The 23,926-nt window shown below is 40.0% G+C and overlaps 2 protein-coding genes across 2 annotated transcripts; one reads left to right on the top strand and one right to left on the bottom strand.

Moving 5' to 3' along the window:
* Positions 1-6,882: 6,882 nt before the first annotated feature.
* Positions 6,883-9,550, top strand: LOC139731133 (uncharacterized). Its single transcript, XM_071642017.1, has 4 exons — positions 6,883-7,372; positions 7,682-7,959; positions 8,029-8,575; positions 8,811-9,550. Exons 1-4 carry the CDS (start codon positions 6,883-6,885, stop codon positions 9,548-9,550), a joined length of 2,055 nt encoding a protein of 684 aa, XP_071498118.1.
* Positions 9,551-11,449: 1,899 nt separating this feature from the next.
* Positions 11,450-19,580, bottom strand: LOC139731132 (lysosomal proton-coupled steroid conjugate and bile acid symporter SLC46A3-like). Its single transcript, XM_071642015.1, has 4 exons — positions 18,635-19,580; positions 17,219-17,353; positions 16,451-16,534; positions 11,450-11,457 (listed from the first exon to the last, which is right to left on the bottom strand). The coding sequence occupies exons 1-4, from the start codon at positions 19,578-19,580 to the stop codon at positions 11,450-11,452; spliced, it is 1,173 nt and encodes a 390-aa protein (XP_071498116.1).
* Positions 19,581-23,926: the final 4,346 nt, after the last annotated feature.

Below are 23,926 nucleotides of genomic sequence, written 5' to 3'. Positions count from 1 at the left end.
GCAAAATAAGAGGTATTATGAATGATTGAATGGTAATTATTGTATTTTTTAACAGAAGATGAGCACACGGTGCTGGGATGCACGATAACCATACGAGTCCCAGGCAGGTAATTTACAGAAATTGTTGTTGTTTATACATTTGATCTAAGAGTTTTTGACAGGGTTAATGTTAGTATATTTCGGTAATATAAGAAATATATAGGATATGTTGATTTAGATAGTATTACATCAACCGGAGTTGTGTGTGTGTGCGTATGTGTGTGTGTTTGCTTGTGCGTGTGTATGTGAATATGTATACATGTGCGTATGTATGTGGGTGTGTATGTGCGTATGTGGATGTGTACATAATATACGCAATGCAAATAGACATATGAATATGATATGATTTTGTTTGTGATCATCATGCTAAGAATTATTGTAAGACAATATGATTATCATATGGCAGCATTATGGTATAAGAATCTATCTATATATATTTTTTGGACACATGATGTTATTCTGATGATGATTTGAGGTTAGATTGGATATTTGTATTGAATTGAATGATTGATTTGTGTAGGCTATATAGAGGAAATGATTTAGAAGATTGGCAATATGTGAAATTGCATTATATATCATATGACACATCAGGTTATTCATATAATAATCGCTCTGTTGGTAGGTCCTGACGAAGGCCCAATGACGGGCCGAAAGCTTGACAAATAAAAGGTAGACTAAGATCGAGAGCAACGTCCCGCCTCAGTCCAATATATATATATATATATATATATATAAATGTTTATATATATATATATATATATATATATATATATATATGTATATATATATTGTGACGAACTCGCCTTCTCGTCGTGAATTAAAAGAGTGTATTTGACTGTTTGTACAAATGTCTCCGCGAGCCGTGTCAGGATGGCCGAGTAGGCGGGGTTCGTTTTGTTGCAGTTTACAACGATCCCTTTAAATTATTAAAACTACTAGTCTGTAACGCTACCATGTATTATGTTGTGTCAGAAGCAGCTCACTAACACAAGCGGCACACATACCAAGTTCAGCATCACTTAAAGTATGTCACTCCCAAGCGTCACTTGTAGAGGATGTTAAATTGGTACACTTATTTTGTTACCAATTTTTGCTACCAACTCTTGCTACCAAGTTCTGCTACCAAGCTTTGTTACCAACTCTGCTACCAACTTTTGCTACCAACTCAGTCACGCTAACGTGGAACACCTTTCACAACCATATGCTGCACAGGTATCGTTGATGGCACGGGGTAAAGTGCTGTATCGCACCGTTACCAACTTCCTCAGGCGACGACTGGAACTTGGATTGGGCACAGGGCATATGCGACAAGTCACATTACCATTATTCCCGAAATCCAACGGCGACGACTGGAACTTGGATTGGGCACGGACTATATGACAAGTCACATTACCATTATACCCGAAATCCAACGGCGACGACTGGAACTTGGATTGGGCACGGACTATGCGACGAGTCACATTACCAATATGCCCGAAATCCAACGGCTTACTTGTTGGTCTTCTCAGGAATGGTGCTTCCAACTCAGAAACATGTACCACCACTCTCCAAGCTGTTGTATCGTGGCAGAACTCTCAAGAAGACACAGTGAAGTCAGCAATTCAGGAACACATGGTACAGTTTATTACACATAAAAGTGAACATTAACAACACATCGGAAATGTATCATACACAGGCTACTTGTTGTGGACTATGTCTCGCAACGGCCACTTTATATGCCTCTCCTCCTATCGCGGAATGAGGAGGCAGATTTGTACGGCTGTGAGCAAGAGGAAAATACCCGCAGTAGTAATTCAAATTATTTACAATGTTGGCGTGGTTAATAAATTCGTACAATGGGTATACGTTTTAACAGTATCTCTTGTACATGGTTACTATAATTCGGCATGTATCATCGGTCTAAACCGGAGTTGGTATTAAAATAATCCAAACTTGCCCATGACAAACAAGTAACCATATATCTAATAATAAATGTTTAAACTCATAATGAGGCACTACCACCTTGAAACGTTTGTCCAACGTTTCGATATTGTGCCCCTTACTATGTTATGAAGACACTATCGATCATAACAAATACTAATCGAACATTTAAATCGAATCGGTTCCACCGAATTTCGTTACAATATATATATATATATATATATATATATATATATATATATATATATGTATATATATATATATATATATATATATATATAAATATACATGTATTTACTTATATAAAGTGACAATAACGCATCGGATTTCGATGCCAAAACTTAAAACGCTCACAAAGCCCTACAGGTTGCTAATTAACAGAAACAAAAACCAAAAAACTCAAATTTTGGACGGATGGGGAATTTTTTAGGAAGGAATGTATAAATCATGGTAAAGTAAAAAAGGTTTAGAAGACTGATCATTTTAAAGCTGATGATGGTTTTTCGGATGACTCGTTGTAGAAAATGAGTGAACAGATATGATTTAAGTCTAGAATTTAACGACGGAGAAAGTGATGCAGATCCAAAATTTAGGAACAGCAGATGTGGAAATAAGTGGGTGAGAATGGTTCTAGTTATGACAGCAAGTGAAATTCGTTATCAGTGTGGTGTGGGTGGGTACTTATTAATTGGTTTGCTTTTACTGAACATGTCGGGGAAAAATGAAAGGCAGACCTTAATATTCTTACTTGTACATAATTTGACCTAGCATCAAATGAAGGATGAATAAAGATTTTCAGACCCTTAAAAAAGAGATGTCTGTATTTGCTCTTCAAGAAGAGTAACAGATTTGCAGAGCTTTTCTTTCCTGTAGTGAAGCTATTTCATGAAGATAATAATTATGTTGAATGTGCATGACCCCCATGACCAAGTACCAAAATTTAATCATTGACTTACTAGACTTATTGACTATAAACGGAGGTCTTCCTTTCTTCCCATCGTCACCAACGTCATGTGATTATGTATATCTTGATGAGTATACGTTCAAATGCCTGGACGACGATAATTGTGTAAAACGTGCATCGTCAATGACAAAAGAACCGTTTCCCTCATTTCGATCTTCTTTTGCTGAGGTGTCTTTTCAGACTTAACTGCCGCTGAATAAACGCCAATGATGGGGAGCAGCAAAACTCAAAACATAGATTTTGTGTCGCAAAATTGGTAATTACCGAAGTGGACAGTCATGGACGCGCATTAACATAGGTAAATGGTTTGAGACATACATGTCGTCTACCGTTACTGTCCATGTTTACTCTGAAACAACTGGGAAAAACAAATTAAATTTTACATCAAACCTGCTGAGTACTTGCTTTCTCTTGTAAAGTGCGTCCATTTTCGCTCGTGAAGTTGTTTAAACGGCGATTTCCTAAAATACACTACAATTGCATGCACAGGACATTTTTCTTGATTTAAGAGAGTTTTATCTTCTGCGCATGTAGTTTTTATCCAGGATAGCTGTCGGTGGTTATTATAAGATCAAAGCAGGAAAGCATGCCTAAAATCTTACTGTGATATGAGATAAGACAAACACTATCAATAAGGTTTCTATCAATAAGGCTCAATGATTATAATGTGCTCTGATCCATGAAAGTAATTATTCGATTTCAGACTAATGTATGAATCGATCGAAATGTCAGGGATCAGAGTGTGAAAGGAAAACGTCTAAATCGTTATCAAACAGTCCAAAAGAGACACATTCAGTTTGTAGTTTTGATTGATGCACAGAATTTGGTTGATGCACAGAATTTGGTTGATGCACAGAATGATCAATAATGGGTAACGTAAGCTGCCTCTATGGTGACACCAGGGAGGTGCTAGAGAAGGAGATGCAACTCCTGCTTTCCTTTGAAGTCATGCGCGGCACCGCCGAGAAGTTATGCGCTTCACTACAGGTGGAAACCAGGTGCTTTGACAAAAGAGAGCATCAATAGTCAGGACTAGCGCTCTAACATCTAGAAATACTTGCCCCTACTGCAATTCGCTCTCTCTTTTAATGTGATGGCAACAATGGATTTGTGTACCTTGAATTGGAGCAGCGAATCAAAATGCAGTGTAAAACTGACAATTTTATCAGCAAATACAACGGTTCAAAAGCACGCTGGAACACGCTTCAGTGGAGTACTTTAGTTGAAAGATCAAAATATCCTAGATTAAAAGATAGAAAAACTAACATGCGGAAATGTGCGCATTATAGAAAAATATTAGGTTTTTAAGAGGGCCTAAGATTCATTTCATTTCAATTTGCGCATTACGAAGAAACTAGAAGCACGTGTGTATGATATTGAATTCTTTCCTAAACTATTCTAAATCAATCCGAGTATTTCATTTACAATCTTACGGTGAAGTAAAGCTTGTAATTCAACGAAAGTTGAAATGCGTTCTTCGTCTCCGAACTTCATCTTGCAACTAGAGCGGTGGCGAGCATGACTTCAAAGCGTTGTGGAATGCTATAGACATCCAATTGTAACGCCTTGAACCCAAACATGTGTTTGCATGAATTACGAAGAGTTGCCACTCCATGTCTGTAACACCTCTCTGGTGACACCGCAAACTACATAGTTGGGAAAAAAAAAAACCAGAACAATCCCGCATATGATATACGCTTTGTTACACACTATTCAGGGACCCCAGCCCCCCCCCCCCCCCCAAGTAAATCTGCCTTATTATTCTTTCAGGACAATAATCGATGTGTGACGATCTGCGCAAAAAAAATTGTCGAGCTGTGCATTGAGTTGTTTCTTTCAGAGAAGAATGACTAAATTCTTCTGATACACACTGTCGCTCATTCAGTGAGTGTCACCCTGTTCCCTAAGCTCATTCTGGCAAGGCAGATTCATTTGCATTTTTACTTCTTTTCTTAACCTCACTCTGGCACGGCATACTCATTTGCATTCTCTCTTGTTCAGCGTAGTGCTGTAGTAGGTCTCCGCGCTTGGCTAATTTTAACAAAATCTCAGTCAGGTGTTTTAGCTAGCTGTGCTGGGGCTGTGCACAGTTGATATAGGCATAGGAATGCGGTAATTAAAGTGTTTTTCAGTTGCTAGGTTACTTGGCAGGGTAGGAGATAATTGGTTAAGTTTTTTTGGGTGTGTGCAGTCCTGTGTTTAGGAGAGAGTTATGTGAGGGAAAATCGGTGCACTCCATATTGAACCTTTGAGTTGAGAGGTTGAGCTCTTCATCCTCACAGTGGTGTGACTGGATGTGTGTGGATTCTGGGTGTGAAAAAGCCACGACTCGGATCCCCCCACTAGCAAGTAATTGTCAGACTTGCAACTTCGGGACTCCCTTTTGGCTGCCACAGCACACCAAAGCACATCTCCAAACCCAAGACCACAGAGATTCCGTAAGTTGACATTTTATGTATTTGTTAAGCAGCTGTAATGATATAGAGTGTGATTTGACAGCACAAAAAGGAATAGTTTTCATGCTCAAAAATTTTAGTCACATTGCAGTAGATGTAACAGTTATAATTTCAAACTGTTATGAATTGTGGATAGCGTATGGAAGGCAATTACAACAGTGTTGTTGATAAGTGCTACTACACTTTCTTTTAACGTTTGTTAGTTTTTGTGTACAGAGCTCTGGAAATATGGCCGATGAAATTAATATTTTCAGTTGGTGATGAGACAAAATGATATAAATTGCTCAGTATAAGTATTATCGTATAGTGTTGCATTTGTTTATACGGTTGTACTCATAAGGTTTTTTTTTCTGCATGTATCAATTGAATATAATCGGTGTAAACAATAGTTTTTATGCTATTTGACACTTTAAAATGTGTCCGCTTTTTGTGTGAATTGACACTTCAGATTGAGTCCACTTTTTACGCTCGTATTTGGCAAGTGCCTTTCCAAAAAAAGAAAGAAAAACAATTGTTATACAGACACATTAAATGACCGTAAAGTGAATTGTTTATAATTATATAGTGATGGTTAATTGGTTTCCCTTTAATGCAACAGTAATTGTATATGATAATGTTACGAACATTTCCTAGAAAGGATTTTGGTATATTTTTATACAGTCATCCCGTTCCTCGTCTTACTACAAACTTAGCTGGGCTAAGTAAGCTCCATGTCTTCTTCGTAGACGCCGGCCATTGGCCAAGACTGTTAACTCCTCGAACTCCACGCTTTCGGCAAATGGGTCTCGAACGACCTCGTCATTGATTACGACTCGCCGACGAACTCTATCACCACGATTACTCACGCGTGATCTCCCCCATTGCGGAGCTGTACATTTCCGCCCCCATGTAAAGTCGGTATCATTTTATTGGTGCACCTTAGGGTTTTAGGTCAAGTTAACCAAAATATATTGCAAGACTTTTGAATACTGAAAATGTTGTAAACCAAAATAGTACATTTGACTGTGATTATTGTATTGATAGTATATGTTTTTGAATATTTGAGGGGAAAGGTATATTATATTAAAAATCAAGTTAATTGACTGTTTGAAACTTATCCAAAGTTTGACTGGTTTGATTCTTCGACGTTGTGCCTTCTCTTTTGTATTTAAGTCCATAATTGACAGGGTTTTTTTCGATATTGAACAAACTTCACTTAATTGTTTAGTTGATATTCAATTGGCAACAATCAAGTGACATTTTGGCGACCACGAAGGGACCCCTCTGTTAAAGTATAAGTAACTGTTGTATTTAGGATCCAGGGTTATTATTACTGTGTACCATGGTGAAATCCTCATTTATAAATGATGTTTGATTTCGATATGTAACATACATTTTGGAATTGTCATTGTATACAGGTTTATGATTGGTCATGGAGAGTTGGACATGTGCTGATCGGGTGCCGCAGCAATACAAATTGTAAGTTGTCCCCGTTTTGTTAAACTTTTGGTGTCTAATCTCACAATGGAGATTGAAAAATTGCATCGCATTGGGGAATCCATAGGCTTGAGTGGTAGTGAGTTGAGAGAATTTATTGCAGAGGAACAAAAACGAGCTAGGGAAGAGCGTGCTGAGGAACGAGAGAGAGTTAAAAGAGAACAGGAATTAACTCAGTTGAAGTTAGACTTGGAACGGGAGAAGGGGAATAGTGGTAATGGTAGTTCTGAACCGCACGTAAGACCACCAAAATTACCAACTTTTGACGAAGCAAAAGATAATTTAGATACCTACCTAAATAGGTTTGAGCGCTATGCTCGCGCGCAATCTTGGCCACAGTCCTCGTGGGCCATCAATTTAAGCGCACTCCTCACTGGGAAAGCACTCGACACATACGCGAGGCTAACCGATGAAGAGGCTGGAGACTATGAAGCTGTTAAGGCGGCGTTGCTTAAGCGATATGACTTGACGAGTGAGGGTTTCAGGAGAAAATTGCGCAGTGCAAAACCGGAGGCAGGTGAAACAGCCAGCCAGTTTGTGCATAGGATGCGGGTGTATGCTGAAAAGTGGTTGTCACTTGCAGGCTCAAAAAAGAGTTATAATGAATTACTCGAATTGATGTTGATTGAACAGTTTCACAAAAGTTGTTCACGTGAAATGTCTATCTTCATAAGAGAAAACAAACCTACAAATTTGGAACAATTGTCAAAAGTAGCTGATCGCTTCTTAGATGCCAGATCGGGTTGGCAGTTAGCACAAGGTGGGAAGACCCCAGCAAAAGCCAATCCTTTAACTTCAAATTCTTCTAACTTTCGCACCACACCAGGTTCACAGGCAGGAGCAAGCACAGGGCAGAGGAATGAGGCTTCCAAGCGTCCAGGATGCCACATATGCGGCAAGATCGGTCACATTGCCCGTAACTGCTACCGCAGGAACAAGCCCCCAGAGAGGCTGGCTGCAGGTGTGAGTGCATCGAACGATGACTCTCCACATCCAAGCGGACCAGACAGTGGTGCACTGGCGCCGAATGAGTCAGATGTCCAGGCGACAGGAGAACTTCGTTCTGATGATTACACTTATGATGCAGGTCAATTCAATACACAGGTTAGAAATCCTGGTAATCAATATGAACAAGGCTGTTTACTAATTGATTCATGTTTCTCTTGTGATAAGGTGGTCCAGATGGAGGAACGTAGTATGGAATTTCCAGTGATGAGCACAGCCTGCGGAGCCAAACCGATTCGCAAGATGCCGGTTGTGGAAGGACACGTCAACGGAAAGCCAGTTCAAGTTCTTCGCGACAGCGGATGTTCAACGGCAGTCATCAGAACAGAGTTGGTCCAACCACAGCAGATGACAGACGAATGGCGGACTTGCATTCTGATTGACGGAACTACACGAAGATTTCAAGTGGCCAGAGTAAGAGTTGACACTCCATATCTTGTAGGGGAGTTAGATGTATTGTGCATGAGTAACCCAGTATATCCCTTGATACTTGGTAATGTACAAGGCGTCCGTAATCCAGAAGATCCTGACTGCCAGTGGAAACCGGTAGAATTGCTGGAGGCAGTTGAGACTAGACAGCAGAAGGAAGACAAAACCAAACCACTGAGGGCACTGAAGGTACCAGGCCAGGTGTCAAACGTCACACCAGATGATTTCCGACGTGAACAGAAGGCTGATCCTACACTAGATAAACTTCGGCAACATGCTATGTCAGGTACAGTGAAAGAAAGTAGAAACGGTAGTAAGTCGAAGTTTGTATTCAAAGATGGATTGTTGTACAGGGAATTTTATTCCATGACTAGAAACTCAGAAGATAAGATAGATCAATTGGTTGTTCCGGAAGAACTCAGGAAAAACATTCTTAAGTTAGCACATGAGTCCATTATGGGTGGTCACCTAGGTTCAAATAAGACGAGGGACAAGATCCTTGCTCATTTTTTTTTGGCCAGGTGTGCAGGCTGATGTCCAAAGGTTCTGCAGATCGTGCGACGCATGTCAACGTGCTATTCCGAAGGGTAGAGTGACGAAGATTCCGCTGGGAACAACCCCGATCATCGATGAACCATTTCACCGAGTCGCCATCGACATCGTTGGTCCGATAAAGCCAGTATCATCACGTGGTCATCGATATATCCTGACATTGGTAGATTACGCAACGCGCTACCCGGAAGCGGTGCCACTTCGAAACATTGACACCTCATCGGTAGCAGAAGCGTTACTTAGCATTTACTCGCGGGTTGGTTTCCCAAAAGAGATGCTCACCGACAGAGGATCGCAGTTTACTTCAGACGTAATGCAGGAAGTTAGCAGGTTGCTGTCGATTCGTCATGTGACTACAACACCATATCACCCACAATGCAATGGCCTAGTTGAAAAATTCAATGGTACACTCAAACGCATGATAAACAAGATGTGTGAGGAACGCCCTACTGATTGGGACCGTTACATTGATGCATTGCTGTTTGCATACCGAGAAACACCACAGGACAGCACAGGCTTTGCACCATTTGAGCTACTTTATGGTAGAGTTGTGAGAGGACCCCTCATGATTGTTAAGGAGTTGTGGACCCAGGATGACACGGAAGCGGATACCAAATCTACGTATCAGTATGTGCTAGATCTGAAAGAAAGGATGGAGAAAACTTGTGACATCGCCCGACAGGAGCTGCTGAAGTCGCATGAAAAGTAAAGACGGAACTATAATCGCAAGGCTAGGCAGCGTTCCTTCAAGGTCGGAGATGAAGTTTTGGTGCTCCTCCCCACGGACAGCAACAAACTCCTCATGCATTGGAAAGGCCCATTTCGAGTTGCTGGTACTGTTGGGAAGCTCGATTATCGCATTGATCTAGGAAGTAGGATCACCACATTTCATGCTAATTTGTTGAAGCTCTATGTTCACAGGGATGATGTCCCAGATGTTGGTGCTCCATTTGAAGTAGCCTCAGTCTCTGTTGTCGAGGAAGAAGACGTCAGTGAAGATGGCGATGTGTCCTATCAGAGGATGTCCAACGAACAGCTGCTTCACATTCCAACGACCAAGCGTACTCAAGGTGTAGATGATAATGTTGACACAAATTTAACTGATGAACAGCGTCGTCAGGTATCGTCGTTACTGTGTGAATTCGAAGATGTACTAACTGATGTTCCAGGGGTAACGAGTGCTGGTGAACATGACATACAACTCACTCATAGTGAACCAATTCGCAGTAAACCATACCCCTTACCGCATGCTCTTCGACAGGTCGTTAAGGATGAGATTAAAGAAATGATGGAGTTAGGCGTCATTGAACAGTCTTCATCGCCTTATGCATCACCCATCGTACTGGTCAAGAAAAAGGACGGGTCAAACCGCTTTTGTTGTGATTTCAGGAAACTCAATTCAGCTACTGTCATTGACTCGGAGCCGATCCCGGACCAGGAGCAAATTTTTGCCAAGTTGGCTGGTGATCGTTACTTTTCCAAAATTGACCTAACCAAAGGATATTGGCAAGTGCCATTATCACAACAGGCTAAGCCCCTTACGGCTTTTATAACCCATGACGGACTGTACCAGTTCACTACAATGCCCTTCGGACTAGTAAATGCTCCCGCTAGTTTTAGCAGAATTATGAGAACTGCTCTTCGGGGAATGCCAAATGTGGACAATTTCATCGATGACATTTTGATTCATACCCCAACTTGGGAGGAACATTGTAGGACTCTCCAAGCTGTGTTGGTACGACTACGAGCAGTAAACTTGAAGGCAAAACCTGCTAAGTGTTTTGTGGGCTTTGCAGAACTAGACTTCTTGGGTCATCATGTGGGCAGAGGCACAGTACAACCAAATCAGGACAAGATTGCACAGATTCAACAGGCTACGAGACCAGAAACCAAGAAGCAGCTTCGATCCTTCTTAGGATTGGCGGGATATTACCGCAGATTTGTGCCGAACTTTGCAGCTATAGCTGTACCCTTGACGGATCTGACAAAAAAGGGAGAACCCAATCTCATCAGATGGGGTGAGCCGCAGGACAAAGCATTCAATACCTTGAAGCTGAAGTTGTCAAGCCAACCCATCCTTCATCTCCCAGATGTCAATAGGACATTCACTCTACGTACTGATGCCTCAGATACAGGCATTGGAGCCATGCTGCTACACGAACATGAAGGTCAAAAGTTTCCCACAGCCTATGCTAGTAAGAAACTCTTAGCTAGAGAGAGAGCCTACTCTACTATCGAGAAAGAATGTTTAGCAGTTGTCTGGGCAGTGCTCAAATTTGAGACCTACCTATACGGCAGGGAATTTGTGCTTGAAGTTGACCATTGCCCGCTGTTGGCAATACGACGGTCAAAGGTCGCCAACGCCAGGATTCTTCGTTGGGCATTGGCCCTTCAACCATACAGATTTCTGATAGAGGCCATTAAGGGTAAAGACAATGTAGGCGCAGATTTCTTGAGTCGTCTGGAGTAAAACAAAAAAAAAAGGGATTGGCACTGAGAGATGTACTATGGAAATTATGATATATTGCATTTTCAGCAGGAAGGCTGGTGTACTAATTTCAGCATTTTGCTTTCTTTTGCAGGAAATTATATTAACTCGATTAAATTTCTACCTTTCTACAGGAACAGAAGCAGAAGTGAGCCCATGTAGATGGTTAAAATATTAATTATTTTCTCTCCATTTTTATCTAACAAAAATTTTTCTTCCATTTCAGATGCAGAAAATGTTACAAAGGAAGAAAGAATAAATCTTATTTTCTCTCAATTTGTTGCCGAGAAGGAAAATGAAATTAACTGTAAGTATGCTCGGTAAATGATATTGTGTATATATAAAGAATTACCGTGCAGAATTTGCATCTCGTTGTATATATGTGGAAACAGACGTTGGCCACGAATTACCGGTCCTTTTCATTTTGAACTGGTAAAAATTTTCCCGGAAAATTTTCTTGAGGGGGCGAATTGTCACCCTGTTCCCTAAGCTCATTCTGGCAAGGCAGATTCATTTGCATTTTTACTTCTTTTCTTAACCTCACTCTGGCACGGCATACTCATTTGCATTCTCTCTTCATCAGCCTAGTGCTGTAGTAGGTCTCCGCGCTTGGCTAATTTTAACAAAGTCTCAGTCAGGTGTTTTAGCTAGCTGTGCTGGGGCTGTGCACAGTTGATACAGGCATAGGAATGCGGTAATTAAAGTGTTTTTCAGTTGCTAGGTTACTTGGCAGGGTAGGAGATAATTGGTTAAGTTTTTTTTTGGGTGTGTGCAGTCCTGTGTTTAGGAGAGAGTTATGTGAGGGAAAATCGGTGCACTCCATATTGAACCTTTGAGTTGAGAGGTTGAGCTCTTCATCCTCACAGTGGTGTGTGACTGGATGTGTATGGATTCTGGGTGTGAAAAAGCCACGACTTGGATCCCCCCACTAGCAAGTAATTGTCAGACTTGCAACTTCGGGACTCCCTTTTGGCTGCCACAGCACACCAAAGCACATCTCCAAACCCAAGACCACAGAGATTCCGTAAGTTGACATTTTATGTATTTGTTAAGCAGCTGTAATGATATAGAGTGTGATTTGACAGCACAAAAAGGAATAGTTTTAATGCTCAAAAATTTTAGTCACATTGCAGTAGATGTAACAGTTATAATTTCAAACTGTTATGAATTGTGGATAGCGTATGGAAGGCAATTACAACAGCGTTGTTGATAAGTGCTACTACACTTTCTTTTAACGTTTGTTAGTTTTTGTGTACAGAGCTCTGGAAATATGGCCGATGAATTAATATTTTCAGTTGGTGATGAGACAAAATGATATCAATTGCTCAGTATAAGTATTATCGTATAGTGTTGCATTTGTTTATACGGTTGTACTCGTAAGGTTTTTTTTCTGCATGTATCAATTGAATATAATCGGTGTAAACAATAGTCTTTATGCTATTTGACACTTTAAAATGTGTCCGCTTTTTGTGTGAATTGACACTTCAGATTGAGTCCACTTTTTACGCTCGTATTTGGCAAGTGCCTTTCCAAAAAAAGAAAGAAAAACAATTGTTATACAGACACATTAAATGACCGTAAAGTGAATTGTTTATAATTATATAGTGATGGTTAATTGGTTTCCCTTTAATGCAACAGTAATTGTATATGATAATGTTACGAACGTTTCCTAGAAAAGATTTTGGTATATTTTTATACAGTCATCCCGTTCCTCGTCTTACTACAAACTTAGCTGGGCTAAGTAAGCTCCATGTCTTCTTCGTAGACGCCGGCCATTGGCCAAGACTGTTAACTCCTCGAACTCCACGCTTTCGGCAAATGGGTCTCGAACGACCTCGTCATTGATTACGACTCGCCGACGAACTCTATCACCACGATTACTCACGCGTGATCTCCCCCATTGCGGAGCTGTACATTTCCGCCCCCCATGTAAAGTCGGTATCATTTTATTGGTGCACCTTAGGGTTTTAGGTCAAGTTAACCAAAATATATTGCAAGACTTTTGAATACTGAAAATGTTGTAAACCAAAATAGTACATTTGACTGTGATTATTGTATTGATAGTATATGTTTTTGAATATTTGAGGGGAAAGGTATATTATATTAAAAATCAAGTTAATTGACTGTTTGAAACTTATCCAAAGTTTGACTGGTTTGATTCTTCGACGTTGTGCCTTCTCTTTTGTATTTAAGTCCATAATTGACAGGGTTTTTTTTGATATTGAACAAACTTCACTAAATTGTTTAGTTGATATTCAATTGGCAACACTAGAGTCAAGTGACAGTGAGTATCTTACCAATGTAGCGTGCGCGATACAGTAGTTGCCTATTACATATGACTGATTTTTCCCAATGATTTTAGAGTTAGAACACGAAATAGAGATAGGACGGCAATTTTGTGAGAAACTTTTGAGACTAAATCTGAACAATGGAATAATCCATGGCTGTTTCCTTCGTTAAGGAATAATAGTACCCTCTTGCAATGACCTATTCATCAGGTAACAGAGTATTCAAACACTGTGGCAGGAGCATCTAAAATCTGCATCAAGTCCAGATGATGTGTCATTTTATTTCTATATCACAAATAACTTTTAACACCCTATCGTGAATAGCAGGCTACAAATGACAAGTCAATAGATACATCAGCATTAGAATCGAGGGTAATGTCGTATATAACATATATATTAGGACTTTCTGTGAATATGAGTTAGTCCATACCGTGTTGCCACACATTATGAGCTCTACCGATGTAATCATTTTGCTCTTGCTTACTCGGATCCAAATTAATCATAACCCTTCACGCGAAGAAAATTCAGTTGGGGTCTTTGAGGTACATTGTTGATCGAACTCGTCTACTCCGCCTGGTCTACTCAGATATCGGTTTGGGCATCTTTCTGTTATACTGGTTGAATTTCTTCATGGTACTTCCTCCTCATAGACATGATCGCGTGCAAAATATATAGTCATTCTGGTTTTTGCTCGTTGATTCTGTTCAACGGAATTCGTTCCTCGTCGTTTTCCGGAGTCACCGAGAGTGCCTGAAGAATCCTTCAACCCCAAAACAAAAATGAAAACAAAGTAACGGAAGATAAAGAGTGAGCATATGATTTAGTGAGCTTATCTATTTAATTATTCATTAATTACAACAAAAAAGAACATAAAATCACGAAAATATAAAAAATGCACAACACATATGTATTGATATGGTATAAAAATATAGTTACATGGATCTAAAATGTAGATGAAGCAAAGGCCAATGACATGTTTACACAAGCAAATATGCAAACAAAAATGTTGTATTCTAACCATTTATCATACATTTTGGAAGCCTTGAATGATAACCACCAACGTGACCTCTAACATTCCACCAACTGGTTTACAACTGTAAAGACGCAACAACTATCCTTTCACATACATCATTATATAATTATCATTATCTGTTACTGAGTATATGTCTTTGAGAAATCGATGTTCATTAGCAGGCTAAATTTCCTAAGTATGATAAGTCTTTGTTTCACTTTGTTTGACATGGAAGTGTTGTGGTTATTCAAGCGTTTATGTGGACCTTCGTCGAGATTTCACTGTACTGAGAAGTGATAAACATGGGACAATTACCGTCCCAGGAACAGGACCTAAACATACTCGACTGTTCACTGTTCAAGGAGGGAACTGAAAACTAAGGGACGAGACGCAAGCAACTTTACACATGAAATAGATTTGCATACTCCTATGGAAAATTGCTTCGAATTACCCATTCAATAAGATTGGAATCACAAGAATTGCTCCAGCGAGGTAAAGGGTGACCAGATTCATGCCAATGTTTACGGTATAGGTGTATTGTCCGTCAAAAAACAAAAAGGACAAGCCCATAGATGTTGATAATGCCACGGCTAGCATGGCGAATGCCGCATCTGCAATAAATCAAATCAAATGGATGTAATTCATCAAGAATTAAATCTTTCAAAAGACTGTTAACCCGTTGGTAGTGGAAACAAACAAACGTGTTATCTATCATTGACTCAGTACACTTTGTAATGAGTTGTAGCTGCGCTACAGGTTAACATCAGGTGTTTTTATGTTTAGTATCGTTTACTATCATGATTTTTACAAGACATGAAACAAGCTGTTCCACCACTTATCTATGTTTTCTACCCTGGCAATACTAATTGAATGGGGAAGTGTAGATCCGTTTGTAATGATCATTCGTCTATAAAATGTAACGTATCAAAGTAAGTGATTGGACTGCACTATACAAGATCGCTTTTTAGCAGCCCCTCAATTTCCATTTCCATCAAGTCCTACTGATCACGTGATACTATGTTACAAGTATATACCATCATTTTGACGTTTGTATTACCCATGTATATAGATTGGAAATTAAAATAAAACGGGAATGAATGAATGAATGAATGAAGGAACTAAAGAATGATCGTCGTGTACGGTAAGAATGTATATCAGCGTTGTAGGTCATTAACGAAAACTACACAATAAGAAAGTATTGAGTTTTACGTGCTTTCGGGAAAACTTAAATTCGATATGGTAATGATGTCATCACTTCAACTTAAAACTCAATTTGTTGGCTACATTAAAAAAACATAACATTTATGGCATTGGTCGATAATCAATAAGCTGCTTCTGTTCATTACGACTCTTTAGAAGAGAATGAAATTACATGTATTATATAGAACTTTAAGATGTAACACATTAGTTGAAACATTCTTTTTCATTTTTGGTCAAGCAAAGAGTTTTAAGAACAGCGATGTGCTGGTTAATGCATACTTATGACACCATGATATCATTACCTACATATGTATCATATCTATGCTTGAGGAAAAATATGGTAATGCGAAAATATATAAGTTTTATTACAGCAATGTCCAATTTTCCACGACCTTTCATTCAATTTCTTAGAGATTTTTCTTGAATTATGGTGCCAAAGTTTTGACATTTTGATCGAATTAATAAGAAAAATCAAATATTTATTTCACTCCGCGTTCCATCTTTTCTCGAAATATAATGCTAATGAAACTTTCCTAAAGTTTCGAAAGGTTACTCATGTTTGAGAGTATCCAAATGAGCATTAGACTGACAATTCAATAGAATAAAACCACTGGAACTTACCCCGTTCTTCAGGTGACTGTAGACGTGAGATTGGGTTTTTACAGAGAGGTTCTGGCAAAATGCGCAGGAGACCTAGAGCAGAAGCTAGAAAATGGAGGTAATTAGTGCAGCCTATAATGATATATTTTGACCCTCCTTGAAACTTTCAAATCTTAATAAACCATAGGACGTTTAAAATTTAGTGGAACAGTTAATATGAAAGCAATTGTCCGACACCTTTACAAAGACCTATCAGAAATTTCTCAAATGGAAATTTTAGATGTATAAGAAGAATTGAGATTGCATTGTCAGCAATTGTCATCGACGAAGCTTTGAAAGGTATTGATTACACAGTACAACACTGGTAATCTTCCAAATAAAAAAACCGGCAGGATACACTTGAATAGAAAACGTTGATATCATCGCCAATCGGCAAGACAACAGTGATGAAATCATGAGTCACCTTTTTAAAGATTCGTTTGTTTCATATCATACCATGATAGCAGTTTTGTATATCTAATGTTATTCTCAACTTCAAACTGTTTTCGATACCCGTACTCTAGTGCATGTAGGTTTTCGTCGTGCGCCCGGGAGCTTGACGCGAACGCTGGAGAGGCTCATAAGTTCATAGAATCGTGTGCATTTACATCGTTCTCCCGGGCACAAGGCGTTTTATTTGGATCTAAATGTTGGTAGGCCTATGCTTCCCTTCAGGCCAAACGTGAAGATTTGATTGTAAAAAATAATCGAATAAACTATTTGTCTCATTGTAAATACAATAGTACCTACCAATGAAGGCAAGCTGGATAGTATTGACTGCCAGGGCACAGGTGATCAGCTGGGCGATAAACGAGATGAATCCGAAATGTATCAACCAGTTCTCGGAGAAACACTTCAGGAGCGGTTTGGTAACTATAGTTGCAACTGGAATGTGAATATCCGTTCTTTGAAATGCTGTGTTTTAATGTTCGTATTTTGACATCGATATACATGTATAATCTATTTACATAGCATAACGATCATCTCATACTTAACGTTTCGTAAACTTGTGACAAACGATGTAAAGTCATTTAATGTAGCGCATTTGAAAATCTCTTTATACGGAAAATAGGTTTCATGTGCGATCTCTTACTCGTAGGCCTTCAGCCTACGAGCACATGAAAAGGCAAGCGCGTCTGGGAACGTATGTCACATTCAGATGTAACTTATGACTTACCGTCCCACAAGATGTGAAGAGGGAATTTCACTGCTGCGGACGGAAAGCCTTATCAAAATGCTTAAAGTATAACACGTGTAGTCTTTTTTTCGTTACACCTCATTTTGAAATAATGATAGCTCTGTCATCATCACGGTTCCACGACTCTGAAAACACACATAAATCCAGACATTTACCGGATCCATCATTCGACCAATTATAAAAAGAAAAAGGAATAGAAAGAAAAAATAACGAAGCAGGTTTGAAATTGAGTCCGTGTAATATGCAAATTTTGTATGCATACGTAAGTAAACATCCAATAATAACCACACGTTTACCCGCATATTTTGACAGTTTAACAGTTCGACAGTTGACAGTTGTGTATAGGGCATGCCCATTTCCTATAATTGGTCCACGTAAAAATTTAAATCATGGTGCTGAAATAAACCAATTTTTGTGAATATGGGCCCTTGCGATTAAGCTATCGTTTTTAAGTCAGAGAAAATCACTAACTTTTCCTGTGCCGCTTTGTGAATTCATTAAAATAATTTATCTTCTTGATCCGTGCGCTTTAAGTGTTCACTTTTTTAGGGCTCATTGTTTCTCATGAGTGTCCGTGTAAGAAAAAAAAAAAACACTAACCACGCAATTAGCGTGTATTGCCTGCGAAAGAAAAAACAAAAGACTTAGACATCATCACCTGAGTGTAATTATGTTAATATTCTGTGATGCCAGCAAGCGAAAGCAACCCCCCGAAAAAAAAATAATAACAATACAGCCAACACGAATGTAATAGAGTTGTAGGGCAGTTGGTGGGTTTTATGTGTGAGAGTGTTTTCGTTACCAGATTTCGCATAAATGCAATTGATGCTTTTGGGCATATTGAAACACAAACGTCTAACGCAAGTTATTGAGTCTCGCCTGAAAACGTAGCACAAAATAATTCATGCAGCCCTTTATCGAACCAAAAACAGTGTAATGTAATGAATTCATTCATTTTGTTTCTTTACCTGCAGCAGGAATCAGAGCAACACTGGCATTAAAGAATCCCACAAACGTGGCTGTCCAGCAGAAAGGTTTTCCTAGGCCATAGATTACGACGACGTCGAAGATACCCTCACTCACAAAACGATGAAGGCAAAGGATGACGATCAAAATGATGACCTGTGTTCTCTTGCTTTTCTCGAAGCGTGTGTAAAACCCAGCCAGACTATGAAAAGATTTCTTTAGAATAGTACCCGCTGAGAAAGACTCACACGTAGGTACTGTTTCCAAGACTAATCTAGGGAAACTTGTGTAGACAAGGTTGACGGCAGCCATTATTGCTGGGAAAGCAAAGCTGAAGGTAAAGTTATTGGAATAGCCAAGGATCAAACCTCCTAGCGTTTGACCAAATCCCCATCCCACCTCACTCATAAGTGACAGAACGATCATCCTCTGTGTTCTAGACGTACCCTCGGAAGAATCGGTAATATAAGCTGCGGACACCGCTCCGACAGTATCTACATCCCCACACAATCCAAGCACAATGGCGGCAAGGAGAGTTAAGTACAGGGGCAGATCAAACAATGCTACCAAGAAAAAGATGCCAGAAGCAATGAGGTGGCATACCGCACCTATGATGAGGATCGGCTTTCGACCGATGAAGCTTGAGGCGGCGATGAGGAATGGTGCTGTTAATATTGGCGGAAAAGTGGGGAGGGCTGCCAGCCACATACTCCAAAAGGACGTCTCGGATTGTATCCTTCTCTCGAGGGGATCAGAGATGTTCCCATCATAACAATATGAGCCGTTTAGGTTGTAATTGATTGAGTAATTATAATTTTGTGTCAGCCTTTCTTTCACGTAGATCGTCCTGAGGGTGGTGAGAGCTCCTTGGATAGCCATTATCAAAAAGTTGATTGGCTCTGTTGCTATGAAGCGCGCCTCGCTGATGTATTCTACTGAGTCTCCCATCTTACAGTGTCGTTGCAGAGTAAATCACCGACTATTCTGTGGGTGACAGAAGAAGTGAAGAATCAAAAACTTTTTTTTTTCCAGGCTCCGTCACGAAATGTTGCTGAAGGCATTATGTTTCCGGGTTGTCCAAAAATGTGCAAAATGAACACCAGTGGTTAGAAAGCATTATTGACCAATCATTATTTATTGAAATACTTCACAGCAACATAACAGCAACATAGTATATAACAACTGAAATAATGCATAAGTCTTAAAAATCTGAATTTTCCCATAAAGGGATAAATAGATACAAACTCTATATTTCTAAATTGTTGCACTTCCGGTTTGGATGCAGTTGGTGCAGTTTGGGTGCACATATGTTTTATCATAGTTGATAAAGACAAGAAAATCGTTAAATCATCTAGAAACTTTGCAAGATAAGAAAAAACATTGATCTTGACACAAACACGGCAAACTCATCACCAAACATAGAACGCTTTTTTGCCCCCTGTGCACTAAACTTTATTCCCACTATTTTTGGGTTATATCTGATATGGAGTGCAAGTGTCTCTGTACCTAAAAATGAACACAGAGTGACAGAGGATCGTCTTGGCGGACGCTCCTCCCAATCCTGATATATCCAGTTGACGTATTATTATTCAGAACACAACTTTCTATGTCATTAAAAAGCATACGCACAAATCTACAATATTGTTCTCCAAAATCAAAGATTCAACACTTCAAATAAATAATGATTATTGAAAGAATCACAGGCTTTAAAAAAATGAAGGATCCGTGTGAAAATACCGCTTCCCTTCCCAATGTTTTGTCAATTCAGTGACACTGTCTTCAAGACTATACGTCTCCTTCCAAAAAACAAAAACCAAACAAACAAACAAACTAACAGACAAACTGCCTGTTTATCTTTACACAATGAAAACACTTTAATTCTTTTAAAATAAGACCAAAAACCTTTATAGTATTCAAAGATATAAAGGTAAGCTTTGTGTTCTTAAGAAAACATTGCATATTGACATATTATAATCACTTTCACAAACTTATTAAAGGCCCCGTCACACCTTTCCGGGCAAGTCTTGTGGGCTTGTTACGTGTAGGGATTTTCCAGCACGCAGGATAATTTTCTGTGGGCAGACAAGGAGTTGGGCCACTTTCGTCTTGCCTGCTGAACACGTGCTACTTGCGTTCTACTGGAATAAGTTCTAGTTACTGACGACGTACGGTCACTTCGAAGTACCTGCGTTACAACTGCATGTTACCTGCGTGGGAATTGCCTGCGAGATGCGGCCCCTATGAGCCCCCTACTGGTTTTCTGCGTGGACCTCTGCGGGCAATCCCCGAGTCTCACCCGGAACAGGTTTTGACAATGCATGCTCACACCTTTCCGGTCAAGCATTGCGTGTGACTTGCGGGAGACAATTTTTGCTACCCGGAGGTCCCCTCATATGGCACGCACCCGACAGTACCTCTAGCACGTTTCTTGCCCGTAGTTGCCATAAAGTGCGCACGCAAGTCCAATTTACGGGCAGCTAAGTTATGAGCATGTTCAAAACTTGTTCCGGGTGAGTCGCGGGGATTGCCAGCAGAGGTCAACGCAGAACATCAGTAGGAGGCCCGTATCTGTGCCTATTTGCGCCGGACACGCCCGTCATCGGCGGGCATTCTACTGGCAGAATACATGTATTTTACTGGCAAGGAATTATGTCGATACTGTCAACATACGTGTACCTGGTCAGTTCTGCTGACGTGGGGCGAGATATTCGAGTAAATTGCGTGCATGCTGAGGGTCAGTTACTGCCTTTCTACTGGGTAGTTGAGAGTCGGCTGCGGCCAAGATAATGACATTCTGTGGGACCTCTGCCATTGAAGTCGGATTGATTCCTTCGCATCAGCCCTCGCGTGTGACGGGGCCTTAAGGCCGTGTCACACCATTCCGGGCAAGCTACGCGGGCTTGTGGCGAGGAAGTAGTTTCCAGCACGTAGAAGATTTTCAGCGGCGAACAAGAATGTTTGCAATTTTCATTCATGTCTTGTCATATAGCCCAGGAGCTGGCTGCTGGTCAATTTACCCCATCAAGCCCAAAAGGTTTGACCCCTCAAAGTTACTGGGGCCACCCCCCTCATTACAAAACTGGGCGTCAGCCTGATACCTGAGGGCGGGGTCGTCCCCCAGGGACCCCCCCCCCCCCCCCCAAAAAAAAAAAAAAAAAAAAAAAATGGCCCCCGGCGGGTGTAATTTACCCCATGGAGCCCATGGACCAAACCTGGTCTAAAAGAATGGCCTAGGGGTGTACATAATAAAAATATAAAAACTGACAAAATATCTGGTCGGGAAAGGGGTTGCCAGACCGTCCCCCCCCCCCCCCCCCTGGGCCCCCCCCCCCCTGGCGGGTGTAATTTACCCCACGCAGCCCATGCACCAAACTTGGTCCAATGAAAGTACTATGGGTGTACATAATGATAATATAAAAACTGACACGATATCTGGTTGGGAAAGGGGTTGCCAGATCCCCTCACCCCCCCCCCCACCACCACCGCCCATTACGCCCCTTCGTGGGTTTAATTTAGCCAACAGCACCCATGGATCAAATTTGGCTGGGGGAAAGTAGGCCCCACTATGGGTGTGCAAAAAATAAAGATAAAAGCTGACAAAATATCTCACTTACAAAGAGTAATCAAACATATCCCCTACCTTTGCTGCCCCCCCCCCCATTTTTTAGTGTGAAGGGCCTATACGGTTTGGAGAGGTATGAATGAGCGTGTCATAAAAAGTAATAAATGGAACTTCTTGAATTAAGATGAAGTTATGACAACAGAAGCATTGTGTGTGTACATATATCCACATGCCCCATCCCACTCCCTCCCCCCCCCCCCCAAAAAAGAATGGAGTTATCGACATCTACACTAGAAACATACTCAGACAGTGCAGACCTTTGCCAAGCAGCTCATTTCCACCCATCCACACATGCTAAAAACTGCCAAATTTCCCATATAAAAGCCTTTTGCTTTTAAATGCCATCAACTTCCAGCTGTGTGGTAGTGCATTATACCTTGAGCACATGCCTTTACCTTTAGTGCGCATGTATGCAAACCTCAAATTCATACAGCTTGAACTCCCAATTCCATTGATCTCATCTGCCGTAAGATAAAAATCATCAAAATTTCATAAAGATTCCCGGATCACTACCAAAATTTATATTTATCATCTGTTTTTAAAATGTAATTGTGTTATTATCATCTTTTCATACAAGTTTCATCCAAATGTGTTCTCAACCTTTCAAGTTGTTTTGCATACAAACAATAATGCAGACAATACTATATATAAGTAACATAAAACCTCAAGTGGCAGAAATAATTACAACTGTATCAAAATCCTACAGTTCAACTGTGTTACCATGCATGTGGAGCAAGCTCATGTACAACAGTACAAGAAACTGTATACCTGTGATACAAAATTGTACATGCAGTGGGTGTATAGGCCATAGTGTGGTTAATTGCATGCATATATTTGTATGTTGTATACATTTTACTTGTTGCATGCAATTATACATTTTGAAGATTGGCAACACGTGTATCATCAGTCTGCAAACAATAAAAAGGCGGTGTTTTCCTGACCTTGGTAAGTGAACTGGGCTTTCCTATTGTAGGTACTATACTGGTAGGCCCCTATGACAGTAGTATATGTATTTCATCACTGGATGACAATTGGTGTCAGTAACAGAGCAAACAAAGAAAGGTCAAGAGTCTAGATCTTGGACTAGATCTAAGTCTCAAATATGCTATGATATGGCTAGATATCTAACGTTAGACCTATATTTCCAATACATGCTATAGCTTGTAGAGTATACCTAGTACTATTTGGCGAAACCAAATGAACTGGAACAGGGAATGGATTATCAGTGAGATGTAGTGTATTATGAGTCATAACTGAAAAACCAATATATAGAACATCAATGTTCTCAGCCTATATAGGTTTAAGTGTCAAAGGTGTGCATTGCTTTAAATTTGCATAGAACACTTAAACCCTGAATTTGTTAAAGTCACTGCACTTCCTATCATTCATAGCTAGAGTCAAAAAGGCAGAATTATACTACATTTCAATTTCTCTATCTAATAGACAACTTTGACTTTAGGATTAGAAATAGCCTTATTAATAGCTATATGTATCATAAGTGTTGAAGATGCAGATGTTCCAGTAAATGAATACTTGCAGAATTGGGTATGAAGATTAGGCAAATAATCTGAAACTCTCTTTAAATATAGCAAAAGAAATAACAAACAGCCTGATTAAAGTTGCAAATATTGTCACAAAATTGCCTAGAGCACCCCTCTCACTGTAATGGATC

This window comes from Diadema antillarum, unplaced genomic scaffold (assembly GCF_040938485.1).
Source record: "Diadema antillarum isolate AM-2024a unplaced genomic scaffold, OU_Dant_1.0 seq00000358_RagTag, whole genome shotgun sequence".
Taxonomy (NCBI): Eukaryota; Metazoa; Echinodermata; class Echinoidea; order Diadematoida; family Diadematidae; genus Diadema; species Diadema antillarum.
This window is presented reverse-complemented; position numbering and strand designations above follow the sequence as displayed.